An 18,388-nucleotide genomic window follows, 5' to 3' on the forward strand; every position below is an offset into this window, starting at 1 on the left:
CCCGTCGACCTGGGACCGGACCGCAGCGACGCACGGATGCACGCCAAGACCGTAGGATCCTACGCAATGCCGTAGGGGACCGCACCGCCACTTCCCAGCAAATTAGGGACACTGTTGCTCCTGGGGTATCGGCGAGGACCATTCGCAACCGTCTCCATGAAGCTGGGCTACGGTCCCGCACACCGTTAGGCCGTCTTCCGCTGACGCCCCAACATCGTGCAGCCCGCCTCCAGTGGTGTCGCGACAGGCGTGAATGGAGGGACGAATGGAGACGTGTCGTCTTCAGCGATGAGAGTCGCTTCTGCCTTGGTGCCAATGATGGTCGTATGCGTGTTTGGCGCCGTGCAGGTGAGCGCCACAATCAGGACTGCATACGACCGAGGCACACAGGGCCAACACCTGGCATCATGGTGTGGGGAGCGATCTCCTACACTGGCCATACACCACTGGTGATCGTCGAGGGGACACTGAATAGTGCACGGTACATCCAAACCGTCATCGAACCCATCGTTCTACCATTCCTAGACCGGCAAGGGAACTTGCTGTTCCAACAGGACAATGCACGTCCCCATGTATCCCGTGCCACCCAACGTGCTCTAGAAGGTGTAAGTCAACTACCCTGGCCAGCAAGATCTCCGGATCTGTCCCCCATTGAGCATGTTTGGGACTGGATGAAGCGTCGTCTCACGCGGTCTGCATGTCCAGCACGAACGCTGGTCCAACTGAGGCGCTAGGTGGAAATGGCATGGCAAGCCGTTCCACAGGACTACATCCAGCATCTCTACGATCGTCTCCATGGGAGAACAGCAGCCTGCATTGCTGCGAAAGGTGGATATACACTGTACTAGTGCCGACATTGTGCATGCTCTGTTGCCTGTGTCTGTGTGCCTGTGGTTCTGTCAGTGTGATCATGTGATGTATCTGACCCCAGGAATGTGTCAATAAAGTTTCCCCTTCCTGGGACAATGAATTCACGGTGTTCTTATTTCAATTTCCAGGAGTGTATATGAAAGACCATTGACTAGATACAGACGTAGTGAAATATAATCCATTATGAAACAGTGGTTCACTGTCTTGCAAGGAGAGATAACGATGCCATGTGCTGCACATCATCTGTCATGGTGCTATGATGCTGGTTGGCGACATCAGGGAAACCAGTTCAATTTCTGCCTCCTACAATTATTCATCATTTAACATTTGTGATTTCTAGAAGGTTATGGGGCATACTTATTTATGGACATTGCAATTTGCTAGAATATTTTATGGATGTGTATGCTTGTATAGCATCACCTGCTGCTGAGGCAGAAAGTTCAGCACTGTATATACTCTCACATGCACTCAATAAATGTGCTTTCATTGTGAAGTGTCAGTTCTTGCTGATGATCCTCCTCTCATAACTGGTAGTAGATTATCGATTTTTTGTGACAATATGTTACAAGCCAGATTTAACAATGGAATGTAATGAGATTCTAATGCCAGGGCATTAATAATGTGTTGTAGGCAAACAATAGCTTCAGGTGCAATGTAAATACAAAAGGAGGGGTCAAAATGGAGAGTGAATAAACAAAGTGGGAAGATAGAAAAGGAAAAAACAAATTGTTACAAAAAAATAATACCTACACATGAATAGTCAAATTTAAAAAGTTACAATAAATAATAACTGTTGTAGTCAGAAAGGTAGTTATGGTTGAAAGTAAAAAGAATAAAATCAAGGGAGAAAATTCTTAAGAGGGCTAAAAAAGAAAGGTACAGAAGAGAGACAATTAAAGACATACATAAATTAGAGCCATGTAGACAGTACAGCAAAATGTGTACTAACATTTATGAAAATTAAAGCACCTAAGATTGATGCAGGTAACTGAAACAGACTTTATAACACAAATTCGGTATTGGTATTGCAGAACTGTAGATTATCTCTGACTCTGAGAATTCAATATGGTCTGAAAGCTTCAAATTGTGGAATCATAACTTCTAAATGTTTTGACACTGAAAACATGAGAAGTCCAAGGAATCCACTCCTTATGTAGGGTGTATGCAAGTCCAAAAACCATTAACAGTCTTTGCAGGAGCACGGTGCAAAGCAAGCTACCAACCAACAATATTCCAGTTGTGTTTATCAGACACCATGTCAGGTGATTGCGCAAGCCAGGGAATTATCAGTAATCGTCTTTCCTTGAAGAAGTATTATGCATTTCCTACCACCTGTGACAGGCATTGTGCTGCTACAATACAGCCTACTAAATTATCAGAAGAATGGTCAGTACCCTGAGCTCTAATGCTTCCCTGGTATAGCAGCTTCTGTCCAGATTGCCCTCGATGTGTAGGTTCCAAGAACACTGGCAGCATTCAGTGGCATCACAAACCATCACCTTGGCAGGCAGACCAATGCAGACAGCCATATTACATTTATCAAACCAGCAGCTGACATACATCCTGCCATCAAAACAGATTGAAGCAGAACACCTCTAAAATCAATAAATTTTACCTCTCAGTATCCCAACAACAGAATCAAATTGCACATTTTGTTTTGTGGTTTCTGGACACAATGATACAATGGTAGGCATGCCACTACCCATTCTACTGGATGCCTGTTCACAGAATAAGCATGATGCAACACTAACAATTCTGATCATACAATAGAGGGTGTTGTCACATCTTCTTGTATGCTGTCTCTGGGAAACCTTAATTACTTATTGCTGGTAAGCTGTTTTACACTTCCTCTGAGTTAGATGCATTAATTCTGGGCATTGCAGTTCACACAAATGTTCATCTGTGCTGGAGGGTTTCATAATTCCAGAACCAGTTGTGCTGATTCCACAATAAATTTTACAATCCAGACCATGCTGAAACTACATATTAACAGTAGCTGGTTTAAATAACTGTATGTTTACAAGCCAAAGTCTCACCATTATAGTTTCCAACCAGATCACATGAAACTATATTTCTCTTGATTATGAAGTAACTTACAAGTTTCCACACAGTTGTCTTGTCATGCCAGATGTTGAAGTAAATATATAATTCATCTACTCGCTGAATAACAGCACAGACAAGCACAAACACAAAGAGACAAAAATTCACGCTCATCGAATGAGAGCTACTTTCATATTGCCAAAGAAAGGATAATGTTGGAAGAAACAAGAATAACTGATTCATTAGGAGGGGTGGCCACCTTCTTCGCAGCTAATAGAATGTAATTCAAGTGGGGAAATATGACATTCAGGGAAATCAGATAATGTTTTCTAAGAATTTTTGTAGTTACTCATGACTATTGAACCAGTGTCCAAAATGTGCTTTACTATATACTGGGTTTACTTCAAAAACCACAATTAAATAAACTTAAATTGATAATTAAGTAGTGCTAATTATGTAGTTACAAACCTTTAAAATTCTGAACAACTCCTTTAACATAATTAGCCCATTTAGGTGACCCTGGCTGAAGAGACTGCTTAGACGGAATAAGAAAATCAGTTTCTTTTGGTGCATCACATTGCTGGTTAGTTGTCTTGACATGGCAGGTATCAGTATTGTTCTTGCTTCCTACCACAACTGTCACCAGAGGTAAAGCCTGTTGAACAATGTACATTGAGTTACAGACAACAGACAATACATTCTGTTAAAATGATAAGAGGTACATGGTGATTCTTAATAACACAGACTGACTGATTACAGTAACTCTGTCAAGGAATTTAGGTGATACTAGAATTTGGAAATCATTGTGGGATAAGTACATGTATTTTCATACCAACTATCATTTAAAATAAGGTTTTACATTATATTAAATGGGTATTTCAATCACTCATCCATGCCTTCACAGTGCACTATTAACCACTATTCAAACTACATGTGCACTTACAGCACCTTTGACATACAAGCGTGTATTGACAGTCAGAGCTGACATATGATATTTGCTAACAAATGCTGACAATCATATTCACAACAAAAAATTGCAGGGCCCACCATGCAGAATGAGTAAAAATAATGTGTGCTGATAAATATGTGATAGACATTAGAATCAAATGTTATAAAGAACTGGCAACTTACATGAAGAAGATATTCTGATACATTATTATGTGTGGCAACTTGGTGAAGCAAGTCTAACAAACAAAAAGGTGTGCAGCTTTGAGAGTATAGCAGCAGTGAAAGAAGTCACTATACTGCCAAATCACAACTAAGAAAATTATATATTATTGGGCTATTGTTAGCATACATAGTTGTTTGCAGTAGGTTTTTGGCAACTGCATGGACATTACAATGCCATGTCCTGTTGCTACAAACATAGCTAATCTAGACAGCGGTGACTCAGTTAAGGAAGCAAGGGAGTTGGACTGTGGAAGTGAAAAACAAACTTGATGTATGGGTCAATCTACGGGGTATCAGAGAGTCTGAGCACCATGTAGAATTGAGTATAGAGAAAGGCACAACATGTGAACAGAGTGAATGGTAACAACTTGCAAGCAAAACAAAGAACACAGCACATTGCAAAAGCCAGGTCTGAATTGGTTATGTCAGCATAAGAACTGTCAGGTAAACCTGTCAGCAAGTAAACACCCAGATCAATGGTTCTGACCATAGAGAGTGCGCCATCTGGGACACGTTGCTGCACTAGTCTACCGTAAGACCCACCACAACTCATTTTACGTCCATATAGATGTCTGCTGGGGCATACTCAACCCTTGAAAAGGCCATGTATGCCTAAGTTTTATGTCACAACCTGTATCACAAAACCAGAGAGGGTGTCAGATCTTCCAGCAGTGGGTCTACCTCTGATGTAGGCAACACAGACACAGAAGACTCTGCCACAGCATCAGAATAGGGCAGCTGGTCTGCCTGCACCAGTGAGGGTGAGGATGCAACCATGGGTGAGTGAGGAAAGGAGAGAATGGGCTCCAATTCCATGAGCTCTGCAGTTGGAATCACAGGAACAAACACTACCATTATCCCATTCTGTGAGCAAAAGTAGGGCAGTGGAGGATGTGGTGCAGATGGCAGCAGATGTGCATGCTGACACACAGAAACAGGCTGTGCCATGGCTTCAGTTTTCTCCTCGACCAACCCCAGTGTAACCTTGGGACATGGTGCACATTGACACTGCAGGCCCATTTTTGGGAAGCATATGGTTTTTGGTAGTGGATGCATTGTCTGACTTCCAGAATGTTGTTAAACCATCTTCCATAATGTTCACAGCAATGAATTGCATGTTATCTGTCACTTTTGCTATCGAGCCCCCCCCCCGCCCCCCCCCCCCCTTCCCCCCAACCAAGTTCGAGTCTCGGTCCAGCACACAGTTTTAATCTGCCAGGAAGTTTCATATCAGCGCACACTCCGCTGCAGAGTGAAAATCTCATTCTGGAAACATCCCTCAGGCTGTGGCTAAGCCATGTCTCCGCAATATCCTTTCTTTCAGGAGTGCTGATTCTCCAAGGTTTGCAGGAGAGCTTCTTTAGAGTTTGGAAAGTAGGAGATGAGGTACTGGCAGAAGTAAAGCTGTGAGGATAGGGCATGAGTCGTGCTTGGGTAGCTCAGATGGTAGAGCACTTGTCCATGAAAGGCAAAGGTCCTGAGTTCGAGTCTCCGTCCAACACACAGTTTTAATCTGCCAGGAAGTTTCATATCAATGCACACTCTGCTGCAGAGTGAAAATCTCATTCTGGGAACATCCCTCAGGCTGTGGCTAAGCCATGTCTCCACAATATCCTTTCTTTCAGGAGTGCTAGTTCTTCAAGGTTTGCAGGAGAGCTTCTGTAAAGTATAGAAAGTAGGAGATGAGGTATTGGCAGAAGTAAAGCTGCGAGGATGGGGCGTGAGTCATGCTTGGGTAGCTCAGATGGTAGACCACTTGCCTGCGAAAAGCAGAGGTCCCGAGTTTGAGTCTCAGTCTGGCACACAGTTTTAATCTGCCAGGAAGTTTCATATAAGCGCACACTCCGCTGCAGAGTGAAAATCTCATTCCGGTAAACTAATGAAGTTTCAAGAACTGGCTTTGAATGAAGACTCTGGGAATATACTGCAACCCCCTATATACCACTCCCACAGGGATCATGAGAATAAGATTAGATTAATTACGGCATGCACAGAGGCATTTAAACAATCATTTTTCCCACATTCCATGCACAAATGAAATAGGGAAAATCCCTATTAACTGGTACAGAGTGGGATGTATTATCTTCCATGCAGTTCACAGTGGTTTGCAAAGTATATGCAGATGTAGATGTAATACACAACTAAATACAAATGTATTAGATTTAGTTGTAGAGAAACTCCGTGTAACAACGACAGACATTATTTTGAAAAATACAACCCCTAAAAAGACAACAAAATTCATCAGATCACTAAAATTTAGTAATACTGCTAACTTTGTCCTAACTTGAGCTATGTCTGTACTCAGTCACTGGCTCATGGCATACTACTTTATGAACAAAGAAACACAATAGAAATATCCATCTATAAAACCAGAGATAGGCAAATGGCTCTGAATTACGGACCTATTTTGATGAATGGCAAACTTTGTCTGACACAGTCTTTTTCTGACGCAGGCTTTTAACAGATACACTGCAAATGCTCTCATTTTACAATATTGTATGTTAAAAAAACTAATATTCTTCAAATTGGTTTTGCTAAGACCAATCTCAGTAATAATACGCAACAGACAGTTGAAACTGCAACATCAGGAAGGCAGAATGCAACAGACATTATACTGGCATGTAACATATGCTTGGATACAACAATGAATTGCATTCCAGCACAACCATAAAGTAGATGAAGTAACACTATCAACGTTTAGTATGTAAAGTAACATTATATAGCCAGTTTGTCATTCAGAAATAGTATCTGAATGTTGTTTGTCTGTGAGAATATCATATTGGGCCTGATGCAGTGAGGTGATATGTCTAACAGCATGTGTTGGAATTTGAAAGTGGTAGAATCAGGTTCTGTCAAGGTAGTAGTTTGTATTTCTGTAATACTGGTGCTGATGTTGGTTGGCGTCCACTGACTGTCACATGAATATAGAATCAATGGATTCAGAAAAGCAATACCAAACACCATTCAAGATCTCAGAGACCCTGTGTAAAAATACATGACGGGATATACACAATGTTCCCTTGGCTGTGCAGGATTATTCAAAAATGTCAATTACCTTGTGTCAGGAAAAGGGCTCCTTATTGGAAGACAGGTATACACAGAGGCATTGTGATATTGTCTGGAGTACCATGGACTGTCAGCAGGGAAATCACTGTTACAGCAGCAGAGAGTGTACCAACAGTGTTGCAACCAATGACATCACTGAACACAGAAGTGAGAGTACATTGTCTTTTCAGGTGAGTACCACAATGAAAGTGTCCTTTTTAGGAGATTCTAAGGATAATGAACTGTATGAATTGCATTTGTTGCCATCATATGTTCCAGCACCTAGTGTAATGGTTTGGAATGCCGTTGGGTATGCAACATTTGTTGCACCCTATTTCTGATGTCTTCACGATATGGTTCCACAAGGTAAAGGAAGCCCACATGTTACCTATCATGCCTTGATCCATCCCAAAACAGAGGGTGCCCAACTGTTGTCCTGGCTAGCATGTTCTCCAGATCTCTCACCCACTGTAATCATCTGATCATGGGATGCCAAGAGACATGTACACTACTATCCACTGGGCACTATGATTAATTCCTACACAGATATGGTTCAAAATGGTTCAAATGGCTCTGAGCACTATGCGACTTAACTTCTGAGGTCATCAGTTGCCTAGAACGTAGAACTAATTAAACCTAACTAACCTAAGGACATCACACACATCCATGCCCGAGGCAGGATTTGAACCTGCGACTGTAGCGCCTACACAGATATAAAGAAGCTTAGAATGGCATACCAGAATCTGTCATCCAATCACAGTTTGGCTGAATGCCTAGTCAGGTTAGACCCGCTGGTACTGCTAGAGATTACAGCTCTTTTTACTAAGTTTCATGTTCTGTATATCTCCATATCATCTACAAATTACTATACCATCAATGCACAATAAATAAAATTTCATTATTTGCTATTCTTTCTGGTGTTGCAGTTTCATAAGCCAGCAAGGGGGTGAGCAGCTGTCACATCAATGGCCTTCTGCCATTATTCAAACTCCATGTCAGGCTGCATGTTTCCGTAACTTCTACTTACTGTTGTCAGTGCCTCTATAGTAAAAACTGCCCAATGGAAACTCCTGCAGTTAAACCATTGGTGAATTTGCAATGTCTGTTCACTATGTTATGTACGGATGACCAGTATCAAATTTCCAGTAAGAATAAATTACACAGACGAGTCGTTTATGCTAGCAGTTCCTAATATCCAGTTGACATACATGCTCAGAAATACACTTACGTACTTGATATCTGGGTGTGTATTGTGTACTTAAACTGGGGACCTAGAAACTATGGAGACTCTTTGTCCCACCATTGCCCTCAGTGGTTCACAACCCAACAACAGGCCACAGCAGTTCAACCACCCCATCACAGCCCCACACTGAACCCAGGGTTATTGTGCAGTTCGGCCCCCAGTGGACCTCAGGAACGTTTCATACCAGGCAAGTGTAACTCCAAATATTTGCGTGGTAGAGTAATTATGATGTACACATACGTGGAGACAGTGTTTGTGCAGCAATCGCCGACATAGTGCAACTGAGGCAGAATAAGGGGAACCAGCCCACATTCGCCGAGGTAGATGGAAAAGCGCTTTAAAAACCACCCACAGGCTGACCGGCCCACCGGACCCCGAAACTAATACACCAGGCGGATTCGTGCCGGGAACCGGCACACCTTCCAATTCAGGAAGCAGCATGTTACACCGAGCAACTAACTGGGTGGGCTGATATCTGGATACTTTATTCACTATTTGTGGCAAGTGAATACCACCCAGAATTTCAGTGTTTCCAAATCCTGGAGATGAGAACTGACCACAGAACACATATTTGGCTTTTGAATTATGGACGTATTAATTTTAGTTGTACATACATTTCTTTTTCATCGTTATTGTCTGTTTTTCCTCTTCTGAGTTTTGGCAGTAACTGTTTCTTTTCCCATTGTTTTTCTTGTGGCCATAGTGTCTAACTGGTAGAGCACAAGACTCCAGCTCTAGATGTCCTCAGTTCAGTCCCAGATGGGGTAGGAATTTTCCCTCTTTCCATTCCTTCCATGACGACCCCACGCTGATCAGCCTGCTATCGAATCAGTAATGGCGATCTTTCCCAAGAGCACTACACTAAGCATCAGCACCCTCCTAATCTCACAAGGAAGAAAGACGTTATTGTATTTTAGTCAGGCCAACAGCCCAGTCACTGGTTGTACCACAGATTTTATTTTTTACTTAACTGCTTTCCCTTACTTTCTTTTGAGTAAAGAGATATGCTTCACCTTCTGAAAACTTAAAACTGATGTGTACTTCCTGTACACGTGTGTGCTGTATCCTGCAACAAGTGCATATGAGTGTGAGTGTGCCAAGTGTAGTGTCACTGTGTGTGTGTGTGTGTGTGTGTGTGTGTGTGTGTGTGTGTGTGTGTGTACTTAAATCAACTGCCAACTGCAACAGTGCGGACCCAATTGTGTAGTAACCACGTTATACATGAAGCCAATCCAAATTACACAAGTATGGCATTATTCATAAACCTCTAAACAATAACAGAAGTAAGCCTCTCATGACTCCACATGTAACGAGACAAAAGAATCATACAGAAGGTGCAATGTAAGCGATACACAGAACAACTGATGTGAGCAGTACAATCTAAAAGAACATAGTGCGAGTGAGTCAGCACTGCTTGCACCTATATCAGCACGAGTCACCAGCAGATGGCACAAAGGCAACTGTGCCGTGTTCATGCTTCCTGCAGGTCTGGCCTGGGGGCTGGCCTGTGCTGATACAGTTGGCGGCCAATTTAAGTACACATGCACAGCAACACTACACTCACTGCACTTACACTCACATGCACTGATAGTGGGATACAGCAATGTGCTTGTCAGTTTTGTTGTTGTCATTCCTGTACCAGTTGTGAGCTGTTATACAAGCAGACATAAAATGAATAGTGATAATCTGATCACCAAACATTTAAAAGAACATCCTGTTTCAATCATAATTCACTAAAAGTATATTATACATATATATGGCATAATTACTGATTGATATTAAACATCATTTCTCAGTGAGTGCAATCAGTGTCTGTACAAACCGGTAGGCTGTACGAGTATCTCTGACAAAAAAAGCATTGAAATAATGTTTTAAGATATCTGTTTTCAAAAAAACATCTCTCAGGTCACATTACTGGAACCTCTTTTTTACATATCAAGCACTGAGTATAATTATCATGGTGTTGTATTCCATACCAATGAATGCTGTGAGTACCTGTATCGTTCTTTTTTTTTTTGGATATGTCTTTCAGTATGAAAATAACATCATGTATAGATCAAAGGTATGTACCTGTTGAAGAAGCAATGGAAGCAACTGAGTATTGGAAATACATTCTATTCTGTGTGGCACAAGAATCTCTCAGCACTACTTTTTATGTCTTCTGTAATCCCTTTTTGAGGGCAGAAACTTCTGTGTCACTGTACAGAATGTCCTGTCATCTGAGTGCCAGACTGTAGTGCGTGTCATACTAGGATCGGTGCTTGGCACCTGTTGCACACTCTGTACATGACACATTCATCAAAATGCCCATGCATTCAGCTGGCACTGCACAGAGATTAAGTATCAATATATACACGAAGCATGTATATCTATTCCATGCAGTGCAGACACAAGACTAACTGAGATGATATGGGATTATGTGCAGCAAAATAGAGGGTTGCTTTCAGTACAGTCAAAAGGCGAAGTGTTCATTACAGTGAGATGCCTAGTCCCCACGGATAAGCGGTGGGTAAACATCCTGGATGGAGTTGTACAATGAGGAAACATAACTTAGTAGTTATGTGCCATTCTTTACAAAAGCCTAACTTAGTACCAATTTGCTGAAGAACTGAGAGCCAAATCGATGGGAAGGTAATGGCAGTTCAATTCACTCTGACCTTAATACCAACACATGTCAGGACCTTGATGCTGTTCTGTACAAGATGGGCTGTACCTAATTTTGGAGTAAGTGGCAGTTGTAAGACAGAACAGGACCAATACACAATTTGATCACAACCACAGGGTGCAAAATTGAGCTCTCAATTTCGGACTGCTTTTACTCAGGTTTTTCCGATGACAGAATTCCATTAGGTACCAAGAATACCTTGCCTCCAGAGGAGGTTTATGTGACTGATCAGTGGGTTCTATGAGAACTGTACAACTTCACAGAACTGATGGATCTAGAAGCTGGACAACTTGGTGCAGTCCCACAGTACCACTATTTGGCCACACCTAAATGTGGGAATACTGCTGTTACTTCCAGCAAACTAATGAAATTTTTTTCACATGTTTTAGATTGACACCAGGGAAGACTGTTAAAAGGAAAAGCCACTAGTACTGGATCCACAAAAATGTTTGAAGAAATGGCCCATAGTGCTAAGCCTTCAAAGAAGAACAGGAGCCAAGGATTTCCACCACTATGACTTTGCTGGTGTACATCAGAGATATTTGGTAGCATATATGCTACTCATAATAATAGTAAGTTTTCCACAGTAAAATGGTGATAAGTCTCGTGAGATTGTTCAAAGGCTATGGTGACATAGGTGGTAAGGTATTACTGTGGAAAACTGCTGCAAAATTTCAAAATACTAAAACATCCAATACTGGCCATCAGCTTTGACCCTTGACATCATCAAAACAGACACAACCATTCAGCTCTATCCAATATGGTGAGCATAACATCACAGATTCAATAGAATTAACAATATGAGAACAAATTCAAAACTTAATCACAATAATTTGAAAAAGAATGCCAAAGTAATGGGACATCCACACTAATTAGTGGGTTTTGAGCAGGGAGAAACAAAACAAACAACTTTCCTAATGAAACGCTCATACCCAAACAGTATATCTGTGTGTTTTAATGTATGAGCATTATGTTACTGATCTGTGTGTGTGTGTGTGTGTGTGTGTGTGTGTGTGTGTGTGTGTGTGTGTGTGTTGAAAAAGACACTACCAAACAACAAAATCTCACTGCAAATTCTGGTATCGCAAAGTACAAGTGACCCCAAAATTCAGGACACTGCACTGTGCTCCAACATGCTGATGAGCCTCATTATAAGTCAGTGTAAGGGATAAGGAAGATGGGATTTAACATCAAATTGAGGAAAAGGTCATTAGAAATGGAGAACAAGCATGGATAAGATAAAGACAGTGATGTATCCTATGCCTGCGACCACGATTACCAGATCATAGACATGGCCGATGAATAGCCTGTGCTCCAGCTCTGCAGGAGACATTCCTGTTGCAGACCCTGGTGTCAACAGTAGTACACGCAGGATATAAACATCACAACAAGCTGGATTGTGTTGAAAACATACTGGTGTGTTTTGAAGGAGAACTCCAGCCAGCACCACAGAGAGACATGGCACTAACTTCACCATGAGAGGCACCAGCCTTGAGACCAACAGTGCGCACATTCTGGACACAATTGGGAGCGCTACTTTGCCTACACCAATGACATGCTAATCATGCATCAAGCAGATCACTCCACTGGGTGTGTGTTTAGATAGGGCCCAGTTGCTCTCTGTCAGTTCAGCTCTCTGTGCCACTGCAAGCTGTTCTGATGCAGAATGATCTCCAGGATCTACACCACATGGTTCCAGCAGCTGTCCATTCCAGAAGACACCTCACAGAAGTCACTACGAGCAGCCAGGGGACTTTGCATCCTTTGACTTGGCCTACCTTGGACTTGGTGCTCCAAAACTGATATTACTGTGTGGCACTTAAACTGTTAAACTGTGCTCATTATTCACCAACAATATATGACCTAATGGACTTTGATTTTTCATTATTAAGTACCAGTTCTACATGAACTTAAGATTTATTATCCCTATCATAGCTATTTCAGTGACTCCGATACTTTGGTGGAACTTATTATCTTTCATGTTTTTGTATAGAGACAGAGACTGAATAATCTATGATTTATCAATAGTCAACTTGTAGCAGTGGTAATCTGAAATGAATTTACACAGTTTATCAAAAGCTGCATATTTCTGGTGAAATGAATCTAAATGTTAGCAGCATATAGCAAGGGACAATCCTTAATTCATGTGTGTTACCACATAGGGCACATAAGTTGGTGACGACATTTTTCATGCATGTGCTACACCAATGTTAGACTTTTTTTCCATGTTACTGCCAAGTTTCAAATGAACTGACTTTTATTTTCCATTCCACTTTGTCTGACAAAAGCCCAGTGGGCACAGCCTTACTCCACGCAGAAGACTTTTAATTTGTTGTCCACTAAACTTGTTTTGAGTTGTTTATTGGGACTGTGCTCTTCTTGTGTTCCAGGCAGCGCAGTACAGCTGTTGACAGTGTCTTGCATTTCATCCTATCACTGTAGGCAACAAGAGTACCAGTTTTGCTCCACCTGTTCAAAAAGAGTAGTATTTTTGGTTTCCACATTCATCCCTTTTCTCAACACCAATGACATCAAGTGGTTTGTCATTTATATTCCCAGTATTTTCAGTGCTTTCACGGACATTTTATGAACTATAGTGCCATTTTGCCTCACAAGTTCAAGTGTACTCAGCAAATCTTTTTGTTTCAGCATGTGAATGCAAAAACAAGTTGAGTTGATGCACCTACTGCTTGCCATATAGCAACTTCAGAAAGAACAGAAGGCCCTTCTGCAAATGTGGCCCATCTGGATGCTTTCCAGCAACTTCAGCACTATCAGGAGCTTTTGTGATGGATGTGGATCTGAGTGAGGATCATGTGGCTGCCACCGTTACAAGAATTTGATGAGAGTTGGAGCTGTGGCCCGCCTTTGTCACAAGGTTGGAGCAATACTTCATGATCTCCACAGTTCAAGGTGACATGCCCAATGAGTTTTCTTCTAAGCCTACTCTGGTGCTCATGCCTATCCATATCAACTCTAGTGTGGATCCTCATACTTTACAGTATATCTATTTAAAATTCCAACTTACTCCCTATTATACTTCACAAACTGATTCCAGTGCTCAAGCACGTTCCCCCTCCCAAGCTGTCTTCCACGATGCTCCTGTGTGCTCCAGCACACAACAGTGCTCATGCACATGTAACCCTCTGTAGTCTTTAGTGCTCATGCACACAGTAACAACTCCAAATCATCATCTGCAAAATAGTGGGACTCTCTGCTAGTCCCAACATATTATGTGCGCAATCACATTTCCCAGTTGTCTTCTACAACATACCATGTCTCCTTGTCGGTCCTTCCTTCCTATTGCTCTCTCTGTCCTCTTCAAGATGATCGGCTGTCCAGGATGTCAACCATATACATCCTAATCTATTGTAAATGCTCTGGGAGCCCACAGCACTTCAGCCACCATATCCCCCTTGAGTACACATTTACTACGATTCATTCCAAGGTGCTTCACACTACCAAACACCCTGTGATGCAACAATGTTTTCAACTTCTCCTACAAGGTGTTCTTGTGTTATTTCCTTTGAACTCTGGGAGTCCCCTCCAGTGCCCCTTCCAGATCTACATCCTTTTTCAGACAGATTGTTTCATTCACAGGCTGATTCCTTTTCTTGGCCTCCTACCCACATTTTTACTATGTCTGACACCACTCCAGTTGATGGTGATGTTAAAAAAAAATGGCTCTGAGAACTATGGGACTTAACATCTGTGGTCATCAGTCCCCTAGAACTTTGAACTACTTAAACCTAACTAACCTAAGGACATCACACACATCCATGCCCGAGGCAGGATTCAAACCTGCGACCGTAGCAGTCGCACGATGGTGATGTTCCCTGTTGGCAACTGATGCCCCTGGCATCCTGTCAGCTTCTACATCTACATTTATGCTCCGCAAGCCACCCAACAGTGTGTGGCGGAGGGCACTTCACGTGCCACTGTCATTACCTCCCTTTCCTGTTCCAGTCGCGTATGCGAACTACTGCCGGAAAGCCTCCTTGTGCGCTCGAATATCTCTAATTTTACATTTGTGATCTCCTCGGGAGGTATCAGTAGGGGGAAGCAATATATTTGATACCTCATCCAGAAACGCACCCTCTCGAAACCTGAACAGCAAGCTACACCGTGATGCAGAGCGCCTCTCTTGCAGAGTCTGCCACTTGAGTTTGCTAAACATCTCCATAATGCTATCACGCTTACCAAATAACCCTGTGACGAAACGCACCGCTCTTCTTTGGATCTTCTCTATCTCCTCCATCAACCCGATCTGGTACGGATCCCATACTGATGAGCAATACTCAAGTATAGGTCGAACGAGTGTTTTGTAACCCACCTCCTTTGTTGATAGACTACATTTTCTAAGGACTCTCCCAATGAATCTCAACCTGGTACCCACCTTACCAACAATTAATTTTATATGATCATTCCACTTCAAATCGTTCCACACGCATACTCCCAGATATTTTACAGAAGTAATTGCTACCAGTGTTTGTTCCGCTATCACATAATCATACAATAAAAGATCCTTCTTCTGATGTCACTGCTCCACATTCACATAGTGATCTTCCAATTCTGGTCCTAATTCCTGCACTCTGTCAGTCTGCCACTGGGCTGGCAGATCCTTCAAGTGTGGTACCCAACCCTCCCACCATGGCAGCAGCACAGGGCCACATACTTTCTCATGTTCCTCACATGCAACCCACCATAGTTACCACAGAAACTGTATCTTCAGGTCTGGCTTCCACCGATGATTTTCTATCCACAATGAGTGAGCTCTCAGGGCCAGGTACCGACTGATGTTGCAGTTCATTACTCAAGAGTCTCATGACGGCACCATCGAGACCTTCAGTGTTGAAGGCCAGCTGCCAACCACTGTTGTGTGGTGCTGCTGGCACTGTCTGCAGGTTTTTCTGAGGCTCAGCGTCTACACCAGGATCTGGTTTGCCTTTGGTGTTGGCTGTTGTTGTGCTTCGTGTCCCTACCTTCTCCTTCCCAAGCCACAGGCATTTCTTGGACACTTGCCTTCTATTGGGCAGTGTCACTTCCCTTTCCCTGACTGTTACTAGCCTCATGCAATTCCACTTCTTTCAGACAGAATATTCAGCAAGCTGCAGCCCATCAGTCTGTGGTCCACACTGATTTGGTCCATACATCATGAGTCCTGCACTGGGTGACAACACAGTCACCTCCAGGGTCATCTCACCTTCCTCAAGATGACCAAGCCTCTTCCTTAGGAAAACCTATGCAGACCACCAGTCAACTTCACTGGTTCCACTGTTACTCCCTCTTGGAAATCCACATGAAAAAAGTCCGCTCTGAAGTACGGATCCAGTACCACTGGCAAGTGGTCTGTCCACGGCAAATTCACTATATTCTTATTCTTACTCTTGCCAGATCTGCCCAGGGCGGGGTTCCTGTCCAAGCCAGCTTCAGGTTTCACAGCCACTCTTGGGCCTGTGATCAGAGTCTTCTTTATGCCCTCAGGTTCATGGTTCCAGGGACTGGGACTCAGTCTAGATAGACACCCATGCCCATGGAGTGGCAGCGACTCTTTTATTTATGTGTGTTATCTTATAGGACAGATCAGATGGGACAGAAAACCAGTTGTTTCAAGGGAATCATCATGGCATTCCCCTTATATAATATGAGGAAAACCATGAAAAACCTAAATTTGGATTGCCAAACAGGGATCTGAACTCAACTCTTCCTGAATGAACTTCCACTGTCTTATGCAGTGTATTACCTTGCTCTACATATAATAAAATGTGATGTATGTTTATGAAGATGTTATAAAAGCAGATATTGTTTGATTACAATGTTACTGACAACACACTCTGAGTGTCTGCCAAAAGCGAAAACAATTAAATGGTCACAAACTATGTGTTGTACTTTCCTTGATCACTGGGCTCCTGAGTTCTGAATCAGTAATAGTCATGACTTAGTGTCTGGCCACTAAAAATCTTATTGCTGAAGCAGCAACCACAAAGTCAGTGTATTAACCATTATGCATGACATTTTAGCCATGAATGTCATGTTGTGCTATCATTGTGCTTGTTTCAAAAGAAGAGATGAAGAACTTCCAGGTCCACTTTGAGCACTATCTATGACTCCTCACAAAAGTAAGGAAAAAAATAAATGTAAATTACATATGGCATTGTCGGCTGGAATATCCCACAGGGTGGGTTCAGCCACTTGTCAGGAAAGATGTTCTTCCTCCATAAACATTGCCCACTTTTCTTGCAGATATGGGCATTTTCATGTGCATATTTGTAGAGTGTAGGTGAGTGTAATGGATGTGTGTATATTGAAGTGTTACATTTGTGTTATATATTGATGATGAGAGAAGGGAGAAGGTGAGACCTGGTGCCAGCACATAGCCTACTCTTCTTGAACAGCACCAAAGGAACAACCAGGCTTGATGTCCTCATCTGATAGACAGATCACCATCAACATTGTCACATGCCATCCTTCATGAGACACTGTGGATAGATTTCGAATTTAATCGAGGACATTGGCACAAAGACTGATAAGGAACTTCATGCCACCACTTATCCTCATCTTGATGTCCAAATAAAGGCTGTGAAAAATTCGTCCATCATCAAGATTCAAACCAGCGTACCTCTGAGTTATCCATCACCGCACAGGTGTGTATTAGCAACCTCAGCAACAGAGGCGTTATAGAAGCAGGGTTAAAATATGTATAGAAGTATGTGTCAATTCAGTTTTTATGAATATATAGTACAATGCAACTATTTAGTATCCTCACTGAATTCACACTACCCCTATACTCTGAAACCAATGTGAATTGCATGGTAGACGGAACTTGTCATTGTAACGGATGGGTCATACAAGCATTTTGTATGCAATCACCTTTGTAGACTGACTGCTTTTTTCTCAATTATCCTACCAATGACCCCAAGTCTCCTGTTGCCCTATCTATGACTGAGCCTATATTATCATTCCATTTCACATGTCCACATTTTTTTACACGATGGTATTTGAATGAGGTAACTGATTTCAATTGTGGCTTACAAATATTTTAGTCATATGATACTGTGACTTTCCATATTTTTGAATAGCAGTTTCTTACAGTTATTAACATTTAATGGACGTTACCAATCTTTGCACCACTTTCAAATCTCATCAAAAGCTGACTAGATAATTTTCCCTACAGTACTTTATAACAGATAACTCCATCAATTGCAAAAAGTCTGAGGTTATTATTAATATTGTCTGTCAGGTCAGTATGTACAAAATGAACAACAGGGAACACAGTACCCTTCCCTAGAGCACACCTCAATGTACTTCTACATCCATCAGTGACTCTCCATCTAAGGTAATGTGCTAAATCCTTC

The 18,388-nt window shown here is 42.2% G+C and overlaps 1 protein-coding gene across 2 annotated transcripts in view; it reads right to left on the reverse strand.

Annotated features, from left to right (window-relative positions):
• Positions 1 to 18,388, reverse strand: part of LOC124775021 (galactokinase-like) — a 155,230-nt gene that overhangs the window by 85,907 nt on the left and 50,935 nt on the right. For both annotated transcript variants that reach the window (XM_047249784.1, XM_047249783.1), the window contains exon 2: positions 3,379 to 3,565. In XM_047249784.1, coding sequence (XP_047105740.1) covers positions 3,379 to 3,565 — 187 coding nt within the window. The remainder of the gene's footprint in view (positions 1 to 3,378; positions 3,566 to 18,388) is intronic.

The sequence above is a fragment of the Schistocerca piceifrons genome, chromosome 2 (genome assembly GCF_021461385.2).
Source record: "Schistocerca piceifrons isolate TAMUIC-IGC-003096 chromosome 2, iqSchPice1.1, whole genome shotgun sequence".
NCBI lineage: Eukaryota > Metazoa > Arthropoda > Insecta > Orthoptera > Acrididae > Schistocerca > Schistocerca piceifrons.